At 38.7% G+C, this 21,150-nt stretch overlaps 1 protein-coding gene across 1 annotated transcript in view; it reads left to right on the forward strand.

The window, feature by feature from the left end:
- NHSL1 (NHS like 1) overlaps positions 1-21,150 on the forward strand; it is a 228,573-nt gene that overhangs the window by 184,944 nt on the left and 22,479 nt on the right. The window contains exon 3 of the mRNA XM_088023737.1: positions 3,375-3,502. Within this exon, the coding sequence (XP_087879863.1) occupies positions 3,375-3,502 (128 nt within the window). The remainder of the gene's footprint in view (positions 1-3,374; positions 3,503-21,150) is intronic.

Below are 21,150 nucleotides of genomic sequence, written 5' to 3' on the forward strand. Positions count from 1 at the left end.
CATTTCCTTGATGGTGAGTGATGTTGAGCATCTTTCCCTGTGTCTGTCCATCTATGTCTTCTTTGGAAAAATGTCTGTATATGTCCTCTGCCCATTTTTAATTGGATAATATTTGGGGGTTTCTGTTGAATTGTATAAGTTCTTTATATATTTTGGATATTAACCACTTACCAGAGTTATCATTTACAAACATCTCCCATTCAGTAGGTTGCCTTTTTGTTTTGTTGATGATTTCCTTCACTGTGCAAAAGCTTTTTATTTTGATGTACTCCCAAAAGTTTAATTTTGCATTTTTTCCCTTGCCAGAGGAGACATAGCTAGAAAAATGTTTTTACGGCCAATGTCAAAGAAATTGCTGCCACAGTTTTCTTCTAGGAATTTTATGATTTCAGGTCTCACAGTTAGGTCTTTAATCCATTTTGAGTTTATTTTTGCATGTGGTGTAAGAAAGTGGTCCCATTTCATTCTTTCGCACGTTAGCTGTCCAGTTTTCCCAGCACCATTTGTTAAAGAGACTGTCTTTTTCCCATTGTATATTCTTGCCTCCTTTGTCAAGGATTAACTGACCATAAAAGTATGGGTTTATTTCTGTACTGTTTATCCTGTTCCATTGATCTATATGTCTACTTTTGTGCCAGTACCATACTGTTTTGATTACTATAGCTTTGTCGTATATCTTGAAATCTGGGATTGTGATACTTCCAGTTTTGTTCTTCTTTTTCAAGATTGGTTTGGCTCTTTGGGGGTCTTTTGTAGTTCCATGCAAATTTTAGGATTATTTGTTCTGTGAAAAATGCTGTTGGTATTTTGAAAGGGAATGAATTAAATCTGTAGGTTACTTTGGGTAGTAATAGACTTTTTTTTTTTTTTTTAAACAATATTGGTTCTCCCAATTCATGAGCATGGAATATCTTCCCATTTGTTTGTGTCGTCTTCACTCTCTTATCAGTGTATTATTGTTTTCAGAATACGGGTCTTTCATGAACTTGATTAAGTTTATTCCTAGGTATTTTATTCTTTTTTGGTGCACTGTAAATGGGATTGTTTTCTTAATTTCTCTTTCTGCTACTTCCTCATTAGTGTGTAGAATGTTGTAACAGATTTTCTCAATTTTGTATCCTGTGACTTAATTCATTTATCAGTTCTAGTAGTTTTTTTGGTGTAGTATTTAGGGCTTTCTATATATAGTACCATGTTTTCTGCAAACAGGGAAAGTTTCACTTCTTCTTTACCATTTTGGATGCTTTTTATTTCTTTTTCTTATCTGATTGCTGTGGCAAGGACTTCCAGTACCATGTTGAATAAAAGTGGACATTCTTCTCTTGTTCCTGACCTTAGAGGAAAAACTGTCAGTTTTTCACCATTGAGTGTGATGTTAACTGTGGGTTTTTCACATATGGCCTATATTATGTTGAGGTATGTTCCTGTTAAAGTGGTAACGGTTTTTATTGGTTTGTTATACAGGATTCACCCTGAGTCCTTAGGAGACTACAGTTTATAGGACCACAGAAAAGTTAATTTGCAACACCAAATTACATTTAATGAGATGTAAAGTGAGTATTTTTTTCATTCTAGCATTAAGGTAATTAAAATAAAATCAGATACTTACAGAATCCCAAAACTTTTCACAGAAAACTACTAATTATGCTTTGTGTAATATTCTCTCTGTAGGAGAGTATAATTGTTTTATTTAAAAGTTTTAGAGAAATCATAAATATTGGAGAAATGGGAAGATATTTCTCACTGGAAAGGGTTATATTATTATGAGTAAATCCTCATTAAAAAATAAACTGTGTTAAAAAAATAAGCTGTGTTCTGGAAATTTCAGAATTAAAAAAAAAATCTTTCCATTTTACTCAATATTAATAGTGGTTGACAGACGAGCCCACAAATTAGTTAGCCCCTAAGTAACTGAAGTAATAGTAATTAGCTGTCTTGTGATTATGCAATGCAATTTTAAAGTTAGTTTGGCATTCTGAAAGATTCTCATGACTATTTCCTGTGGTTTTAAAAAAATCTGGTTTGCAGTTCTGGATGGGAAACTCTCTACTCACTCCCACTGTGAGGTAGCAAAGGAGAGTAAGGATTCCCCACCCCACCCCACCCACCCCCCCCCCCCCCCCGTTGGAGAATTTTTATCCTTTCACTTAAGCGACAGTTCATCTCCTCTCTGAGGGAGATTCATAGATCCTAGTGTTACAAAGGCACTCTGAAGATGCCCTACTTTAGTTCTGTGCCATTAGGTGCATGGTTTTTTCAAGCTGGGCAAAAAGTAAACTCTTCCAAAACCAAACACATTTCATACTCCTTTAGCAAGCTGGATATTTAAAGGTACCCTGTGGTGAGTGAACCCTTTTGCAAGGCAAATGCTTCTCTAAGGTGCTGTCTGGGTAATAGGAAATCTCCTGGGGCTTTAAAAAGCCATCAAGACTTTTCTTGCTACACTTGCCCCCACTGATTCGAGTAATTAGCACAATGGTTCCTCCTCGAAGAGAGTCACTAGTCTCTGAGCAGCCAGTGGCCCCAGCCCCTCTGGGAAGCAAGCACCTTCCTTAGTTTCCTTCCACCTTCTGGTGCTAGGCATTTCTCTGTAGACTGGCAGACATCTCAGACTGCCACCTGGCCTCATATTAAATTCCGCTCAATGATTATAGCCTGTTTGGCATCAAAGTTAAGTTGAGAACTAAAAATAAAATGAGGGCATTGTTATCCATGATTTCTCATGTCACTTCCAGCTGATGAGTCTAGGAAAGAAGCATAGCATGAGAATTGCTTGTATTTTTTGATGAGGAGTTATATATTTGCTGTATATCAAAAATTATACTCATTAAGACCCTGGGTATAAATTCTGAGTCCATTGCTTATCTGCATAACATTACTGAGCAAATAATTTGATTACCTTAAACCTGACTCAGAGGGCTGTTGTGAAGTCTAAAGGAAATCCTGTTAAAATAGATGAAGAGGGTATATAATGTGTAATCAGTGTTTTAGTAATTCTTTGTTTTTTTTCTTTTTTAATTTTGTGTATGTATGTATGTATGTATGTATGTTAGAGAGCGCACAAGTGAGGGAGGAGCAGAGGGAGAGGAAGAGAAAGAATCTCAAGCTGACTTCATGCTGAGCGTGGAGCGTGGGGCTCTGTCTCACCACCCTAAGATCATGACCTGAGCCAAAATCAAGAGTTGGATGCTTAAACTGACTGAGCCACCCAGGCGGCCCTCTTAGTTGTTTTTATCATCATTTTTATTATTAATAGTATTTCTTTGAAATCTTAATACCTAGGCAAATATTACTAGAAGAGGTAGAGAAAGAGGAGTAAACAAATCCAGGTTTTTAATGTCCTTTCTCCCCTCCCTGGCCTGTGTCCTCTGTAGAATGCGACAAACTGAGGCGGGATGGCTACCGAAGTTCTCAGTACTACTCCCAGGGGCCCACCTTTGCAGCCAATGCCAGCCCACTCTACGAGGATTATCAAGATGAAGATGAAGAAACAGATCAAAAGGTAAGGCTTCCCAATTCAACGTGGGCTCCTGAATTGGGTCCCAGAACAGAAAAAGGACATAAATTGAAAAACTGGTGAAATCAGAATAAAATCTGGTGTCAGTTAATAATGTCCCAAATTGATTTCTTACTCTTGACAAAGGTGCCGTGATTACATAACTCGTCAACATTACAAGAAGCTAGGTAAAGGGTTCACAAGGAATTCTCACTGTCACCTTTGCAACTTTTCTGCAAGTCTAGAATTAGTCTAAAATTTGTTTAAAAAGGTAAGGTCAGGATTCAAGGAATTCATTAGAGGGTCACAGTCAGTCTGTTAGTGCATTTTGAATATTCTCTTTTGGATAGAAAAAATGAAAGTCTTACCTTTGTTGTTTTGTTTTTTTCGTATGACCAAGAACCCAGTCAAATTCCAATAAATAAATGAATAAATAAAGGGCTCTAAGTACAATAGGCAAATGCCACTGTTTCACCAAGTGGTCAGTGTTTTTCAGAAAAATTGAACAGAGGCAGCACTTTAATATTATAGCACTGGTCAATTCACTGTAGAGATGCTGTTTCATATGTGTGGTCCTTTCTCTCAGCCATCTCTTAGGATATATGCAAACTACTTAAGATAAATATATTTTCTCAGGAATAGATGCCCATGAAAGAATAAAAATGTAGGGAGATTTTGACTTACATTTTTTTTTCATTTTATTTAGTACTATTGACTTAGAGTTTGACGGACATGTTTTAGGTTAGAAACCATTTTTAATTAATCTAAGAAATGTCAGCAGAGTTAGGTCAATATATAAATGTGCTATTGTTTAGAGAACATTATTCAAAATTTGTTGTCCATCCTCAAATAAATAACATCGGAGAAAAGGATGGAAGTGTTAATAGTTAATCAAAAATGGGAGATTACTACCATAATGTTTTAGTCTTCTGATGAAGATGGGACCCCAGGTGTTTTTTTTTGTTTGTTTGTTTCTTTCTTGAGAATGTTTTTTCTTGTTTCTTTAAAAATACTTTCACACATTAGTTCCTTGGGACTCAAAATACACAAAGAAGTTCTCTTACAGTAATAAGGAAAAGCAGCTACTTCAAAATTGATCTGGTTTTTAATTTTATAAACCTTTATTTTTTTCTCATTGACATGAGTAAGGAAAATAGAAATTAGAAAATGAATTATGTAGTGAGGATTTTGTTCTGTTCTTATTTTAAAATTTTTTTCAGGCTTATTGAAATTATAATTGACAAATAAAATTGTATATATTTAAAGTGTGATGATGTGACATATGTATATGATTTTTTTAAAGATTTTATTTATTTGAGAGAGAGAGCGTGAGCAAGAGAGCACAAGTGGAGGGGGTAGGGGCAGAGGGAGAGGGAGAAGCAGACTCCTCACTGAGCAGGGAGCCCAGGACCCTGGATCATGACCTGAGCCAAAGGCAGATGCTTAACCAACTGAGCCACCCAGGCACCCCTGACATACATATATGAGTTACCTTTCTTTTGCATGTGGTAAAAATGCTTAAATTTTACTATCTTAGCAGATTTTAAGCACACAACACAATAGTGTTAATTGTAGTCACAATGTTGTACATTAGATTGGTCATACGAAAAAAACAAAACAACAAAGTCACAATGCTGTACATTAGATTCCCAGACCTTATTCAACTTCTAACTGAAGGCTTGTACCCTTTTTGACTGGCATCTACCCAAATTCCCCACCCATGAGATTTGTCTTTCTTTATCCAGATACACTTCCAACCTTTTACTGATGCTAAGAGGAGGAAAATTGAGTTTATAATGGGACCCAGTTATTAGACAGAGGTGGTTTGGCTGCAGCGTGATTGTGTAAGTTTGAGTATCCAGGAGTATAGAGTCCCTTGGTGGCAAATTGACATTACTGAGACAACATCCAAAGGCCTTCTGGAAAGTGGAATTGTAGTTTCTCAATTCTCAGATAGCTGTTTACTTACCATGATGCTCCCATCTGAGGGAAGTCTTTTCTTTGTGGACTAGTTTCTATCCCTCTGCGCATTGCACTGGGCCCCTCTAAGTAGCCCTCTCCCAAATGTGTGGAGAAAATAAAAAATCCTTATCCCTGAGAAGACAAGGCTCTTGTCACATTGAAAATGAGTCAGCAGATAATAATAATGTCGAAAAGAATATATACATAAATGTCATCCTTTATATGATGGGACATGATGTATGACATATCCTATTAAACATACGAAGTACTGTAGTGTGATTTGGTAGCACTGGGATTCACTAGAGCAGAAACCAGAGTTGGTTGTGGAACCTTAGATCTCTTCTTGGGGCCAAATGCTTCTGTAAAATGGAGGCTGAGGAGTAGTGGAAGAGCCTTTGCTGGTGTGTGTGCTGGGAGGGTGAACTGTTTCAGGGGCTCCCTGAAAACCCCGTCTGGGTTACAGGCTCAGTCACAATGTCTGGACTCTCGGCCTTCCTATATTTGGACCCTCATAAAAGCACAGAGCTGCTTTCAAATCTTACCTTCCTTTACTGCCATATATCCTTGGGTAAAAGTGTTTTTGAAATCCTTAGAATATACTGTTAGTGATATTTAAAGGGAACTTTTTTTTCTTAAATATATAGAACCAAGTTGAAGTATGTTCAAAATTTTTTCAATTATCAGGCCTGAATGTCTTCTCAATGTAAGAAATTTTTTCAGAATAAAATGAATATCAAATTATATAATGTATTAACTATGGATGATTATATATTTTTTAATTTTTTTATTTTTATGTTAATCACCATACATTACATCATTAGTTTTTTGATGTAGTGTTCCATGATTCATTGTTTGTGCATGGATGATTATATTTTAATTAAACATCAACTAACAAACTATTCCGTCATGTTAACGAACTAACTTCCTTCCGTCCCTCCCGCCCTTGCATCTCTTTCTCAGTTAGGCTACATCATTCAGTGTTGCATTCACTTCTGTAATTTCTTGGTTCCATGGAGCATCAAAAAAATGACTTGCCTCTCACTGTTGCACATCCCATTTGATGGTCTTGGAGCACATTCTCCATCTTTTTGTTTATTCATAGCTATTGGATTAATTACAGTGTTCTCCACCAGACCATATGCTTTTTTTTTTTTTTTAATTAACTACATATAAGTCAACAAGACCTAGTACTGCTTTCAGTGACAAAAGCCCTGAAATTGGTGTGGAAATTAACTTTTATAGGTCATTATGCTTTTTCTACCACTTCCTATGGGTCCTTCACCCCACCTAGTGCTGAAGTATCTTCCAGTCAAGGAGAAGGATTCATTTGTGTGCACCCCACACAGTGCTTAGTGCGTGATGGGCTATGGAGCTGGCTCATTCTTCAACAGTTATTTCCAGAACAATTACTAAGTACATATCCTGAATCAGGAGTCTTTATTAAGAATCTCTGTGACCCTCCCCTCACTGCTCACCGTATCATGATGATGCACTGATGTCTCCATGCGGCGCGGCCATCATTGGTAATCATTTGGACGTATTCCATTATCCCTCCTCAATGTGTTCCTAAACAGAACTACTTTAAGCACAGACTTGTAAATTCATTTTCAAGTTAAGTATTTATTATGCAGGTCCTGTGTGCCAGGGACTATTCTGGGTGCTGAAGACGTAACAGTGAAGCAAACAGAAGAAATCCTTGCCCTTGATAGTGGTTGATCTGACAATGAGACATGAGTAAATAAGCAGTGATGCTATATTAGAAAGTGATACGCACTCTGGAGGAAAATAAAGCAGAATGAGAGAGGGGGGAGGTTGACATTTTAAACTAAAAGGGCAGGCCTTCCTGAGCAAAGAGGTGATTGGGATTAAAAGAGTGAGCCAGGCAGCAAATCTTGGAGAACATTCCATGAAGTAGAGTAGCCGGTGCAATAAATGTTTCTTAAGAATATATGCCATATACCCAGAAATTGCAAAATGCGATGATTAATAAGGTATCTGTATGTGCCTCAAGGAAATTACAGCTCTCTGGTAGGGAGAACTAGCCAGAATAAAAAGGGTTTTCCGTATTACCTGCTACAATAAGTGTTTGTCATAGAGTAACATGTGAAAGTGAAATTCTTCTCGTTTGGGCATTCAGGAAGTGGGGAAGGGCTGGGGAGAGGGTAAGATATGTAAGAAGGAGAGTCACAGGGCTGTTGCAATGGGCAAGACATACCAAGGACTAGACCAAAAGAATGGCTGTGTCAGTGGTGAGAAAAGGAGAATCTAAGAGATGAAATTCAGAGCGGGTGGCATCCTGGGAGTGAGGAGACGAATTTCACGTCTTAGCTCTGCCACTTGTTGGGTTTCTTTGGATGTATCACTTGGGCCTTCCAGGCACTCATTTCCGTATCTAGAAAGTGGGGATTGGAGTAAGATTACTCTCTCAGATCTTTTTGAAAGTCTGCTCATTCATTCATTGACTCCAGATATTTACGCAGCATCTCCAACAAACCAAGCATCATCATAGGTTCTGCAGACCTATCAAGTGAAAAAGACAAAGTCCCTTTTATCAGAGGGAAAACAAGAGTAAACAAATAAATATAACACAAAGTGGTGATACATGTTATGAAGAAAAATGAAACATTAGTAAGGAGGGTTTTAGAGTGACAGGGCTACTATTTTTAGATTGAGTGTTCAAGAAGGGCTCTCTGAGGGTGTCATTAGAGCAGACCTCAGAATGAAGTGTAGGAACACTGCATGTGACTGTCTTTGGGAAGAGCATTCTGGGAAGAAGAGCGAGTAAGTTCAAAGGCCTGGAGACGGTAATATGGTTATCCTGTGGGGGAAATAGCCAGAACCACCGGAGTGGCTGGATTGGGCATGGTGAGGACCTTGGACTTGTTGTTCCTGGGTGAGATGGGGAGGCCCTGGAGGAACTGAGGTGGAAAGTAGCATGATCTGATTTACTATTTAATGCAACATGGCTACTGGATGGAGACAGGACCGTGGAGAGTTGACGATGGAAGTAGAGTGACAAGTCACTAGGCCATTGCAGTAATCCTGGCAAAGATACAGACGATGTGGGCTGGGACCAGGGTGGCAGTGGTAGAGAGTCTAGCTTTATTTTATTTATTTATTTTTAAAGATTTTATTTATTCATTTGACAGAGAGAGAGAGAAAGACAGAGCACAAACGGGGGAGAGGCAGGGGGAGAGGCAGTGGGAGAGGGAGAAGCACACTCCCCACTGAGCAGGAAGCCCGACTCGGGACTGGATCCCAGGACCCTGAGATCATGACTTGAGCCAAAGGCAGATGCCTAACCAGATGAGCCACCCAGGTACTGCAATTCTAGCTTTATTTTAAAAGTGAATCCTTCAGCCCAACAGTACATTAAAAGGATTATTCACCGCGACCAAGTGGGATTTATTCCTGGGCTGCAAGGTTGGTTCAACATCCGCAAATAATTAATGTGATACAATACCTTAATAAAAGAAAGAACAAGAACCATGTGATCCTCTCAATAGATGAAGAAAAAGCATTTGACAAAGTACAGCATCCTTTCTTGATCAAAACTCTTCAGAGTGTAGGGTTAGAGGGTACATACCTCAATATCATAAAAGCCATCTATGAAAAACCCATAGCCAATATCATTCTCAGTGGGGAAAAACTGAGAGCTTTTCCCCTAAGGTCAGGAACATGGCAGGGATGTCTACTATCACCACTGCTATTCAACATAGTACTAGAAGTCCTAGCCACAGCAATCAGACAACAAAAAGAAATAAAAGGCATCTGAACCAGCAAAGAAGAAGTCAAACTCTCTCTCTTTGCAGATGATATGATACTGTATGTGGAAAACCCAAAGGACTCCACCCCGAAACTGCTAGAACTCACACAGGAATTCACTAAAGTGGCAGGATATGAAATCAATGCACAGAAATCAGTGGCATTCCTATATGCCAACAACAAGACAGAAGAAAGAGAAATTAAGGAGTCAATCCCATTTACAATTGCACCCAAAACCATAAGATACCTAGGAATAAATCTAACCAAAGAGGCAAAGAGTCTGTACTCAGAAAACTCTAGAATACTCATGAAAGAAATGGAGAAGACACAAAAAAAAGGAAAAACGTTCCATGCTCATGGATTGGAAGAACAACTATTGTGAAAATGTCTATGCTACCTAGAGCAATCTACACATTTAATGCAATCCCTATCAAAATAACCATCAACTTTTCTCAGAAAAGTGGAACAAATAATCCTAAAATCTGTATGGAGCCAGAAAAGACCCAGAATAGCCAGAGGAATGTTGAAAAAGGAAAGCAAAGCTGGTGGCATCACAATTCCGGACTTCAAGCTCTATTACAAAGCTGTCATCATCAAGACAGTATGGTACTGGCACAAAAACAGACACATAGATCAATGGAACAGAGAGCCCAGAAATGGACCCTCCACTCTATGGTCAACTCATCTGTGACAAAGCAGGAAAGAATGTCCAATGGCGAAAAGACAGTCTCTTCAACAAATGGTGTTGGGAAAATTGGACAGCCACATGCAGAAGAATGAAACTGGACCATTTCCTTACACCAAACACAAAAATAGACCCAAAATGGATGAAAGACTTAAATGTGAGACAGGAATCCATCAAAATCCTAGAGGAGAACACAGGCAGCAACCTCTTCGACCTCTGCCACAGCAACTTTTTCCTAGAAACATCACCAAAGGCAAGGGAAGCAAGGGCAAAAATGAACTATTGGGACTTCATCAAGACAAAAAGCTTTTGCACAGCAAAGGAAACAGTCAACAAAACCAAAAGACAACCAACAGAATGGGAGAAGATACTTGCAAATGACATATTGGATAAAGGGCTAGTGTCCAAAATCTATAAAGAACTTATCAAACTCCACCCAAAGAACAACTAATCCAATCGAGAAATGGGCAGAAGACATGAACAGACATTTCTTCAAAGAAGACATCCAGATGACCAACAGACACATGAAAAAGTGCTCAACATCACTCCTCATCAGGGAAATCCAAATCAAAACCTCAGTGAGATACCACCTCACACCAGTCAGAATGGCTGAAATTAACAAGTCAGGAAACAACAGATGTTGGCGAGGATGCGGAGAAAGGGGAACCCTCCTACACTGTTGGTGGGAATGCAAGCTGATGCAGCCACTCTGGAAAACAGTATGGAGGTTCCTCAAAAAGTTGAAAATAGAGCTACCCTATGACCCAGCAATTGCACTACTGGGTATTTACCCCAAAGATACAAATGTAGTGATCTGAAGGGCACCTGCACCCCACTGTTTATAGCAGCAACATCCATAATAGCCAAACTATGGAAAGAGCCTAGATGTCCATCAACAGATGAATGGATAAAGGAGATGTGGTGTGTGACACATACACTGGAATATTATGCAGCCATCAGAAAACCCCAAAATCTTGCCATTTGCAACAACGTAGATGGAACTACAGGGTATTATGCTAAGTGAAATAAGTCAATCAGAGAAAGACAAGTATCATATGAGGAATTTGAGAAACAAGACAGAGGACCATAGGGGAAGGGAGAAAAAAAATGAAATAAGATGAAACCAGAGAGGGAGACAAACCATAAGAGGCTCTTAATCTCAGGAAACAAACTGAGGGTTGCTGGAGTGGGGTTGGGGTGGCTGGGTGATAGACATTGGGGAGGGTATGTGCTGTGGTGAGCGCTGTGAATTGTGTAAGACTGATGAATCACAGATCTGTACCTCTGCAACAAATAATACATTATATATATTAAAAAAAAAAAAAAAGAAGATAGGGGGCGCCTGGGTGGCTCAGTTGGTTAAGCGACTGCCTTCGGCTCAGGTCATGATCCTGGAGTCCCGCGATCGAATCCCACATCGGGCTCCCTGCTCAGCAGGGAATCTACTTCTCCCTCTGACCCTCTTCCCTCTCATGCTGTCTATCTCTCATTTTCTCTCTCTCTCAAAAAAAAAAAAAATCTTAAAAAAAAAATAAAAAAAGAAGGTAGTAGGAAGGGAAAAATGAAGGGGGGAATCAGAGTGGGAGGCGAACCATGAGAGACTATGGACTCTGAGAAACAAACTGAGGATTTTAGAGGGAAAGGGGATGGGGGATGGGTTAGCCCAGTGATGCGTATTAAGGAGGGCACATATTGCATGGAGCACTGGGTGTTAATATGCAAACAATGAATCATGGAACACTACATCAAAAACTAATGATGTAATGTATGGTGACTAACATAACATAATAAAATTTTTTTTAAAAAGTGGATCCTACAGGGCGCCTGGGTGGCTCAGTTGGTTAAGCGACTGCCTTCGGCTCAGGTCATGATCCTGGAGTCCTGGGATCGAGTCCCGCATCGGGCTCCCTGCTCAGTGGGGAGTCGGCTTCTCCCTCTGACCCTCCCCCCCTCATGCTCTCTGTCTCTATCTCAATCTCTCTCTCAAATAAATAAATAAAATCTTTAAAAAAATTAAAAAAAAAAGTGGATCCTACAGAGTTTGCTGAAGTTGTAAGAAAAGAGTCAAGGATAATTTCATTTACTGCCTTTCCAGCTTGATCCCTCTGGAGTCCCATTTTTTCCTTCCGTCCTTCTTTTCTCCCTTCCTTCTTTCCTTTCTTGAATCCCATTTCAAAAATTATTGGACCCCCATGAGAAATTCTGTTCCACTGACCCTACCCTCTTCCTGTCATCAGTCATCCTTCCCCAGCTTAGATTACATGGCCCACAGTTATATTCACTTCTTTGCACACACTTTCAACTCTGCTGGCCCCTCTCGCCTCCTGCCAGCTTCCTAGAGAAATCCGCCCCCCCCGCCCTTGAATGCAGCTCTATCCCTGCTCTGCACTAAAGCCTGGCTAGCTAAACAAGGCTAGAAAAAAATACTAGGTTATATTAGCTGATTGTACTATAAATGTCTGACCTCAAACCTAAAGTGGCAGCAGTCCTACCATATTAGCTCATCAATTCATTCTTCCACTCTACCAAATTATATTTCACGCCTTCTTCTCAAATCTCCAAATACCATGTTTTCTGCTTTACTCTCAGATATTTACTGTCTTTGATATTTCCTGCACTGGGTGGTGGCGGGGGGGGGGGGGGGCAATCCAAAGTTACATCCTTTCACAACCAAACCTATTGAACTGCTTGCATCTGTTCTTCCACCTACTACCCTTTCCTGCCATTGCAATGGGTCAATAGTCCTTGCTTCTTTCTGCCCTGTTGCATCCCAAGCGCCTAGGTTTGGGCTTGGCATGTAGTGAGGACTCAGTATTTTTTCAATGGACTGATTAAAGCCAGATTCTCAAGGACTTCATACTTGAAGTTTACCCCTCTCTTTTACCTAATCAATTTTCTCTCTTTATTGCATCATAACCATCATTATTTGAATATACTGTATTTTCTTTCATCTTGAAGAAACTCTCCTTTGACCTTTTATCCCCCTCCAAATTCTGCCACACTTTTCAGTTCTTCTTTATAATAGAACTTCTCCAACGAACTGTCTAGACTTGCTGTCAACACTGTCTTTTCTCACAATCTCCTTTGAACCCCCTCCAAATAAACATTTATCCCCAGCATGCTACTGAAGTTACTCTTGTTAAGTCTAATCATCATGTCTACGTTGCCAGATCTAATAGTTAGTTCTCAGCCCTCCTCTGATTCAAACTCTCAACAGCCTTTAACATAGTTTACTGTTCTTTTCTTCTGTACTTGGCTTTCATGAGACCACACACTTCTGGTTTTCCTCATTGCTCGCTAGCCATTGCTTCTCAGTCATTTGTTGGGTGCTCTTTTCCCATGTATCTAAACCTTGGTGTAATTCTGCTCCTCTGAAACAGGCTCACTCCTTTGGGTGATTTCATTGAGTCCCATGGCCTTAAGTTCCATGCACTGAAGTTTTCTGAATTTCATTCACTAGTCCAGACTCGTGCATTTCTCTGCTTACTATCCATTTCCACTTAAATGTCTTATGGGTATCTCAAACTTAACCAAATCCTAGTATGTGATTCTCCCAACCCTACCTGCTCCTCTCATAGTTTTCCCCACCTCAGTAAGCCATAACTCCATTCTACTAGATGTTTAAGTCAGAAATGTTGGGAACATTCTTGATTCTTTTATTCTCACACCTTCAGTAAATTATACAGGATTATCAATTATTGAACCACTACTAAGACCTCACATCTGATGTTATGTAATGATTAAGCCCAGGGCATGTTTCTGAGAGTGGGTGGTAGGGGCATGTTGGAGGTGAGCTTGTGACGGGCAAGGGCAGGGGAGAGATGGATCAGCTCCGGAGTTACTGAGTCCACCAAGAGTGTTAACGGGTAGTAGTGGAGGGAGACTGAGGTGGGATCACGGGCCAGGGGGGGCATGTTAAGTGAAGGAGTTAGCTTTTACTGCATAGTTCATAGGAAGTCACTAACATTTTTTAAGCAGAGGACTCTATGATTATGTATTTATAACAAAGTTATATATACCATCTTTTGTTAGATGAAAGTAGATAATACTGAAACTGATTTTCTAATTTATGTAATGTATCAAATCTAACACTAGAACTTCTAGCAAGGGCGTATTTTAACAGACTGATTTCTGTTTTTAAAAATAGAGAAATTTTATAAAAAATTCATACCAGATTGACCCAAAAAAAGTAAACTGTTAGGTAATAGATGGGTTTACTGATCTTATTGTGGCAGTCATTTTGCAGTCTACACATAAAGCAAATTATCACATTATACACCTTAAACTTACACAATGTTATATGTTGATTATATCTTGATAAAGCTGGGTAGAAAAATGAAGCCCATATAAAAAAAAAATGGACCAAATTTTAAAAATCACAAAGCTCAGATGGTTTCATAGAGAGGGTTCTACTAAAGCTTTAGTAAATCCAATGCTTGAGGGGCGCCTGGGTGGCTCAGTTGGTTGAGCGACTGCCTTCGGCTCGGGTCATGGTCCCGGAGTCCTGGGATCGAGTCCCGCATCGAGGTCCCTGCTCAGCGGGGAGCCTGCTTCTCCCTCTGACCCTCTCCCCTCTCATGTACTCTCTTTCATTCTCGCTCTCTCAAATAGATAAATCTTAAAAAAAAAAAAAAAAGAAAAATCCAATGCTTGAAACTTTCCCAGAGCAAAGAAAAAGGATATGGTATGAATTTTTTTTTTTAAATGAATTAGCTTAACCCTGAGGCCAAGCCTGACAAAGATTACACAAAGCAGAAAATCAACTGGCCAGTCTCATTCATGAATATTATCATTAGAAGTCATAAGTAGGATGTTAAGAAACATAATCTAACAGCTCATTACAAGACAAATACTAAAAAATCAACCTGAATTTATCCCAATAATAATGCAAGGGAATTCAGTTTCAGTTAATCTAATCACACAGTAATCATATTAATAGATTTGAAGAGAAAAATCAGGTCAAAGCCATAGATATTGACAAGTTATTTGATACAATTCAATAGCCATTCTTGATAAAAAAAAAAACACAAAAAAACATGATATAGGAACAGGTAGATACTCATAACTTAAAATGTATCTCCTTTGTCAGCAAATCCAACATGATTTTTAATGAGCCATTCTTGTTAGATAAGGCATAAGACAGCACATTCACTATCACTATTATTGCACTGTATGGGAAAAACCAGCCAGAACGATTAGAAAAGCTATAGAATAAGAGGCTCAAAAGTAGGGAAGACTGAGATGATATTATCATTCTTGGTGACTCCAGGAAGATAAAAAATTAAAACTGCTATCAGTATTAGAATTCAGTGACAGAGTAAGGTATGAAATTTATGTATGAAAATAAATAATTTTCATATCTACAAAAGCAAGTTACAAGATGTAGTAGAAAAAATCTTAAGTTCTGCTAGCAGACAAAGAAGGGATAAATTCATAAGTGTAACATCTATGTGAAAAAAATTTAAATACTATGGAAGAGAACACAAGATTTGAATAAATTAAAAGACACTATGATCTTAGAGGACTCAGTATCAAAAAACTGTCTTTCTGTCCAAGTTAATTTATAAAAATAACACAATACCAATAAGAAGTTGAATAGTTTAGTTTTGGTTTGGTCTAGAGTTAATTTGGGGGATGGAAAGAGGAGGGAGAGAACCAGAGAGGCTGAATCTAAGGGTAAAAGCTGGGAAAGCTGTAACACCGAGGAGCACTAAGGAAGGAGAATTGGCCTCACCAGGTATTAAAAAGAGTCAGGAATTACTCAGTGTGGAACCTGAGTATACAGACCAGTGGGACAGAATGTTGACTATAAAGTAGACTTAAATCTTTATGGGATTCCATATATGACCAAGTTGGCATTTGAAATCAGGTGGGAGTCCAGTAACTGTAAAAGGGGCTCCGAGCCAGCAGTTTATGATTTCCGTGTTAAGACCAAGACCCTTAAGTGCAATTCTTAAAAGTCACTCTAAAGGTTGGGATTATTTTAGGTACAGAGTGTGTAGAGGTCAAATGTGAGGGAAAATTCTGGGGAAACACTTTACTTTGTATTTCCTTGGTAAGCAGTGTGGGGTGGAGTATGGTGAGGAGAAAAGTGGACTATGTAAAATTTAACAAGTGCTTGGGCTACAAAGGCTCTGACATTGAAAGAACCATATAGAGTGAAAAGCATCTAATTTGCATTCAATGCTATGAAGCATCTCTTAGGTGCCTAGGATAGAAGCACTCTCCTAAAATGAGAGTTGCTAATAAGGTAAAGGTTAAAAGCCTAAATTAGAACAAAGAACCTAGGGGACATCTCCTTCTGGGTGTTTATTCTAGAGAATTATTCTATAATAATTATCCTAATGCAAAACAGTTACTAAGTAGGACTCCTGTTTCTGGTATAAGGAGTGGTGTTTTGCTAATGATATCTACACGTATCTCTCAAAGTGTAACAAGAAAAATAATTAAAATATTTCCAGCGATATAGGTTATATATAAACCTGCTGCATGAAAAGTGCTGTCTGCAAAGGGTTTTAGAAATCTCACAAAATACCTTCCCCCGCCCCAACTGTGAAATCAGAGAGTAAGTGATTGCTTTAGTACACTTCTAGTCTTGACGGTTTTTTTCTTTCAGTTTTCAGTGCGTAGCAGTACTACCAAACAGGTTTTCAGGTATTTGAAGGAAGTTCAGTTATAGATGCCAAAACATTTCCTTTGAGTTGATAGGGCATTTCTTCAACTGCCGTTGTTGGAGGTTATATTTGATGATAAGTCACTGAATCCGGGAAACATTCATAGAGGCCCCATTGTCTCAGCACAATGGATGTCAGTCATGGGTTACTCAATCTCTTGTGGAAAATTAACCCCCAAACACATAAATTAGACTGGGATTACGGCAATAAAAGGTTGGCTTTAATGGTATTGATAGAACCCCAAATTTCCCATCTCCTGTTATTCTTGGAACTGGCATCTCAGGTTCTCTCTCAGTCCTCATCGATGAGGGATATTTAAATCAAAGGAGGACTTTGAAGAAGACAGAAGGACAGGAGGCTTGCTCTGTAACTGCACACATTGGAGTCTTCCATCACATGATGCTTGAGAACACCAGTTTGGGGCAGCTTTTCTACTTGTTGAAGCTTCTCTCCATGAGCTTCAGTTTCCACATTATAAAGAGTTATAAGCCCCGTGTTCTAGTTTGCTCAGGACAACCCTGGTTTACAGCTGCTATCCTGTGTAATTATTCAGAGCACCCCCTTTCACTTTCAAAGGAGTTCTGGTTTCGATACACGGCTTACCTTATCTACCTTGGAGAGGGATGCAGTGAGGTTGAAGTGAATTAATGTTAATGAAATTCTTCGTATGGTGCCTGGCACACAGAATATGCTCAAGTAATGATTAGTACAGTATTATTAAACTGCTTGGTTTTTCAAACCAGACTTTAAAGAAAATGACTCCCTGGATAGTGAAATTTGGCCACTCTCCCCGTCATGCTATATCTCTTATTCCACCCACATAGAATTTCCTGCCTAAAGCAATGAATTTGAGAGGTTTCAGCAACTGCTAAAAAACTTGTGGTGGTTGTGTCTTCCTAGGTTATCACCAAGTAGAGCTACTAGCAGTCATGCTAGTACTAACTTTACAATAATGGTAGAACACTTTAGAACATTTTCCAAACTTGTTCACACATTATATCTCCTTTTCCATGGGAACTCCTAGGAAAGAGGTATTTTCATAATCATTACTATCATTTTTAAAGATCTGAAATCTGAGACTCAGGATTAATGAAATTACTTTCCTAAGAGCCCATGGCTAGAGTGCATCAGGGAGGAGGTGAATGCAGGGCCTCTCACTTTATCCTCCATTTTATTTTCCTTGGCGCAATGTTGGTGAAACAAAAGAGCAAGATTACTAAATTAACCAACTTCCTTCTCATTATGCCTGCTATTGTCATTTTTCATTCCACCATTGACTTGTCTGGTATTCATTCATTCATGATTTTTGGATTTTTGGCTTTTTTAAAAACCATTTAAGTGCTACTTGGTCTCAATATATACACATAGTGCCTGGCCTTTGGTGGTATATGGTCTAGAAAACACTTATGATGCCTCTCAATGCATTCATTTGTATTGGGTCTCTCTGTGTGAGTAATTTCAGGGCACAGTGGGAACACAGAGTGCTCTACAATTTGGGACACCTTGTTACTCTGTATCTTGCAAGCAAGAATGAGAAGATTGGGGATTGTCATTTTTTTCAGGCCTTCAATGCATTCAAACCAGTGAGGGTGTCTCTAGTAACTTGTCCCAGTTTCTCTTGTTGTAAACATCCCATTACACTGGAATAAGGCTCTATTCATATCTGCCTTCCCCTTTAAATGGGGACACAGCATTCCTGTCTTGTTGATATTTCTGTCATCTCCCAGTATGGAATCAAGCACCAGCATGCAGAAAAGTTTAGGAGCCAGAGACTAGGCTTAATGCTCTCTGTAAGTCTATTTAGTACTTAATGCGGCCATGAGAGGTAGCTGGGATTGTGTGCATGTCACAGAGGAAGAAACTGTATTTTGGAGATTATATCATTTGCTTCAGATCACATAGTTTTAAAATACTGAAACTGAAATCTCTCTGTTTTAAAGCAGTGTTATTGACATAATTTACATAATATAAATACACATATTTAAATTATACAATTTAATAAGTTTTGACATATGTTTACACATATGAGCCCATCACCACAGTCATGACAGTGAACACCTTCACTATCCTTAAAAGTGAGCCAGAATTCAAATCCAGATGTGACTCCAGAGCTCCTGTTTTCCCTCCCAACAATGAGTATGTGGGGGAATTGAGCCTTAGCTACATACAGCCTTCTCCTCCTCACCTCTCTGTTTTGGGAGTTCTAAATTGTTGAGATAACAGAAAGAACATCTTTTACAACCCAAATATCCATCAATAAAAGAGTGAATAAATAAATACGGTATTGGACTGGAATGTATGCCCATAAAATGAATGAATTTCAGGCTCAACAAAAACAGTGTGTGTCTTAGAAACACAAGAACACAACAGAGAGAATGAAACCATTTTTATAAAAGTCAAAGCAAATATAAACATGTAATTTACACATAGTTGTACACACATAACAAAAAGTAAGGGAATGAATATTGCACAACTCGGGAGAGTGGTTATCTTGGGGGTTGCAAGGAGGAGCATGGAGGTAGATGCAGTTATTGGTAATATTTTATGTAAGTTATGGGTTGGGTAGTATTCATAATGTTATGTTATATACTTTGTATATATCATTTATGAAAATTAAAAGATTAAAAACAAATACTGCGTCATTTTAAACATTTATGTTCTAATTTAAGTATTTTCTGTTATTTTAAGGGAAAGATGACTTAAAGCAAGAGTTTAAATCCACAGTATTTTAAATTCAATATGTAGTATTGATAAAGGGGCTAACTTTGTGGTAAATGGACTAATACACTGATGGGAAGAAAAGGAACAAAGTTATTTAATAATGTGGATATGGTCACCACTACCTGGCCATCATGGAGTTGCTGGATGAACCATGAACTGTGCTTTTGTATGGATCCATTTCTACCATCCCTGCTTTTTTGGTTGTTGCTGGGTCCAGAGGGGGAAAGAGAAATAGGAGAGAACAGAATTAAGTCAGGATCTTTTGTGTCTGAATACACTGAAGGTAGAAGCATATAGCCAAAAAAGACTGCAGAAGTTTTGACACCTTCAAAAACCATCTAAAATCTTGAAAACCAAAAGTAAAGAGAGATGTAATTCTGGGAAGAAAAACACCAAAGACTGAGTAAGTGTCCTGCAAAAGGGAGTGGAATATATGTTGACATCCTCTTAAATATTGCTCTATATAGTTTCATCTGTTCTGTATTTTTATGTAATAATTGCTAAATGAGTGCTAAATTTAGCTCTGGTTATAATTCCAGTTTCTAATTTCTAAGAGCATAGCAGATTAAAAAAAAAAAAAAAAAGCCTGGGCTAGTCTATGATTTACAGTTAAGCCCACTTTTTGATAACTTGGCCAACTGCCAAAGAGACCATATTTCAGGCTCCACTGTCCATCTGGTGGGAGCTTGTCTGGTTTCCAGACAGGACCTAGTCTCTGAAATGCAGGTCTACAGCATCCAAAATCTACAAAACAACTGCTGGTGTGGCCAGTGACTTCCTTTTCTAAATGAAGTATTTTGGAGCAAGTAATTGTGGTTTCTTGTTTCATTTGTGTCTCTCCATTCCTTCCAGGACTAAGGGATGGGGTGCCGATGAACATTACTGACCAATAGACAGGTCTAAAAACTGCACTTAAGTTCTGAAAGCAAGGCAACTTTAAACTCAGTGTTCAAAAAAACAGTTCACTCCATATTGAGGGAGTCCGTTAATATGAAGCATTGTGAAGCTATTTGAGTTATTCTCTTCTGAACACAGGGAGCTTGAGTTGCTCAAAACCTACAGCTAGTAAATGACAGAGCCAGGGTGCTGATACTTGGTGTTTTACTCCAGGTTATAGTGCTCCTTCCATTACACCACACTTCGGGCTTTTATAGATTTTCAAAAGGTTTGTTCTTGAATAAGAGATATAAATGGAGATTTTTATCTTTGGATCAGACAACCTAGTAACTGATTGCAAATATTGCCAAGTTGTTACTTTACACTGTTTAACAGCAGAAACTCTGAGGTCAAGTCTGGGTTCTAATCCCGGCTGTCCACTGTGTACTTCCCAAAAGTAAACTTACTTTACTCCATTTCCTTATTTATAAAATGAGGCTAAAGCTATAAAGATAAAAATGAGGTACCAATTTCTTTAAAGTCTGTAACCCAGAGCGAGGCATATAGCAATCAGTTACTAAATGGTGACCCTTTTTTAGCCAAAATTTTGCAGGAGTTCTCCATGCAATTCTGATTTAAAGCTTCATGGAACTTATGTTCTCATGGGAGAGATAAACAAGATAAATAACTAAAATATATGTATATAAGTGATATTTACTAAAGAGAAAAAACGGAGAGGGGAGAAACAAAATACTGGGGAGGAGTTAAAATTTTAGGGATGCTGAACAGGTGAGATCTCAACAAGAAAGGGACTCTTGAGTACACACCGAAGAAAAATAAGGTGTGGGTGTCTAAGGGAAGAGCATGTCAGCCAATGGGAGCAGCAATGGCAAAGGTCCTGTGGCAGGAGTGTGCATGATATGTACAAGAAAGTGCATGGAAAGGGTAGTGTGGCTGGAGTAGAACAAGGG

The sequence above is a fragment of the Eumetopias jubatus genome, unplaced genomic scaffold (genome assembly GCF_037043125.1).
Source record: "Eumetopias jubatus isolate StellerSeaLion01/CBP00866 unplaced genomic scaffold, mEumJub1_p1.0 scaffold_6, whole genome shotgun sequence".
NCBI classification, from domain to species: domain Eukaryota; kingdom Metazoa; phylum Chordata; class Mammalia; order Carnivora; family Otariidae; genus Eumetopias; species Eumetopias jubatus.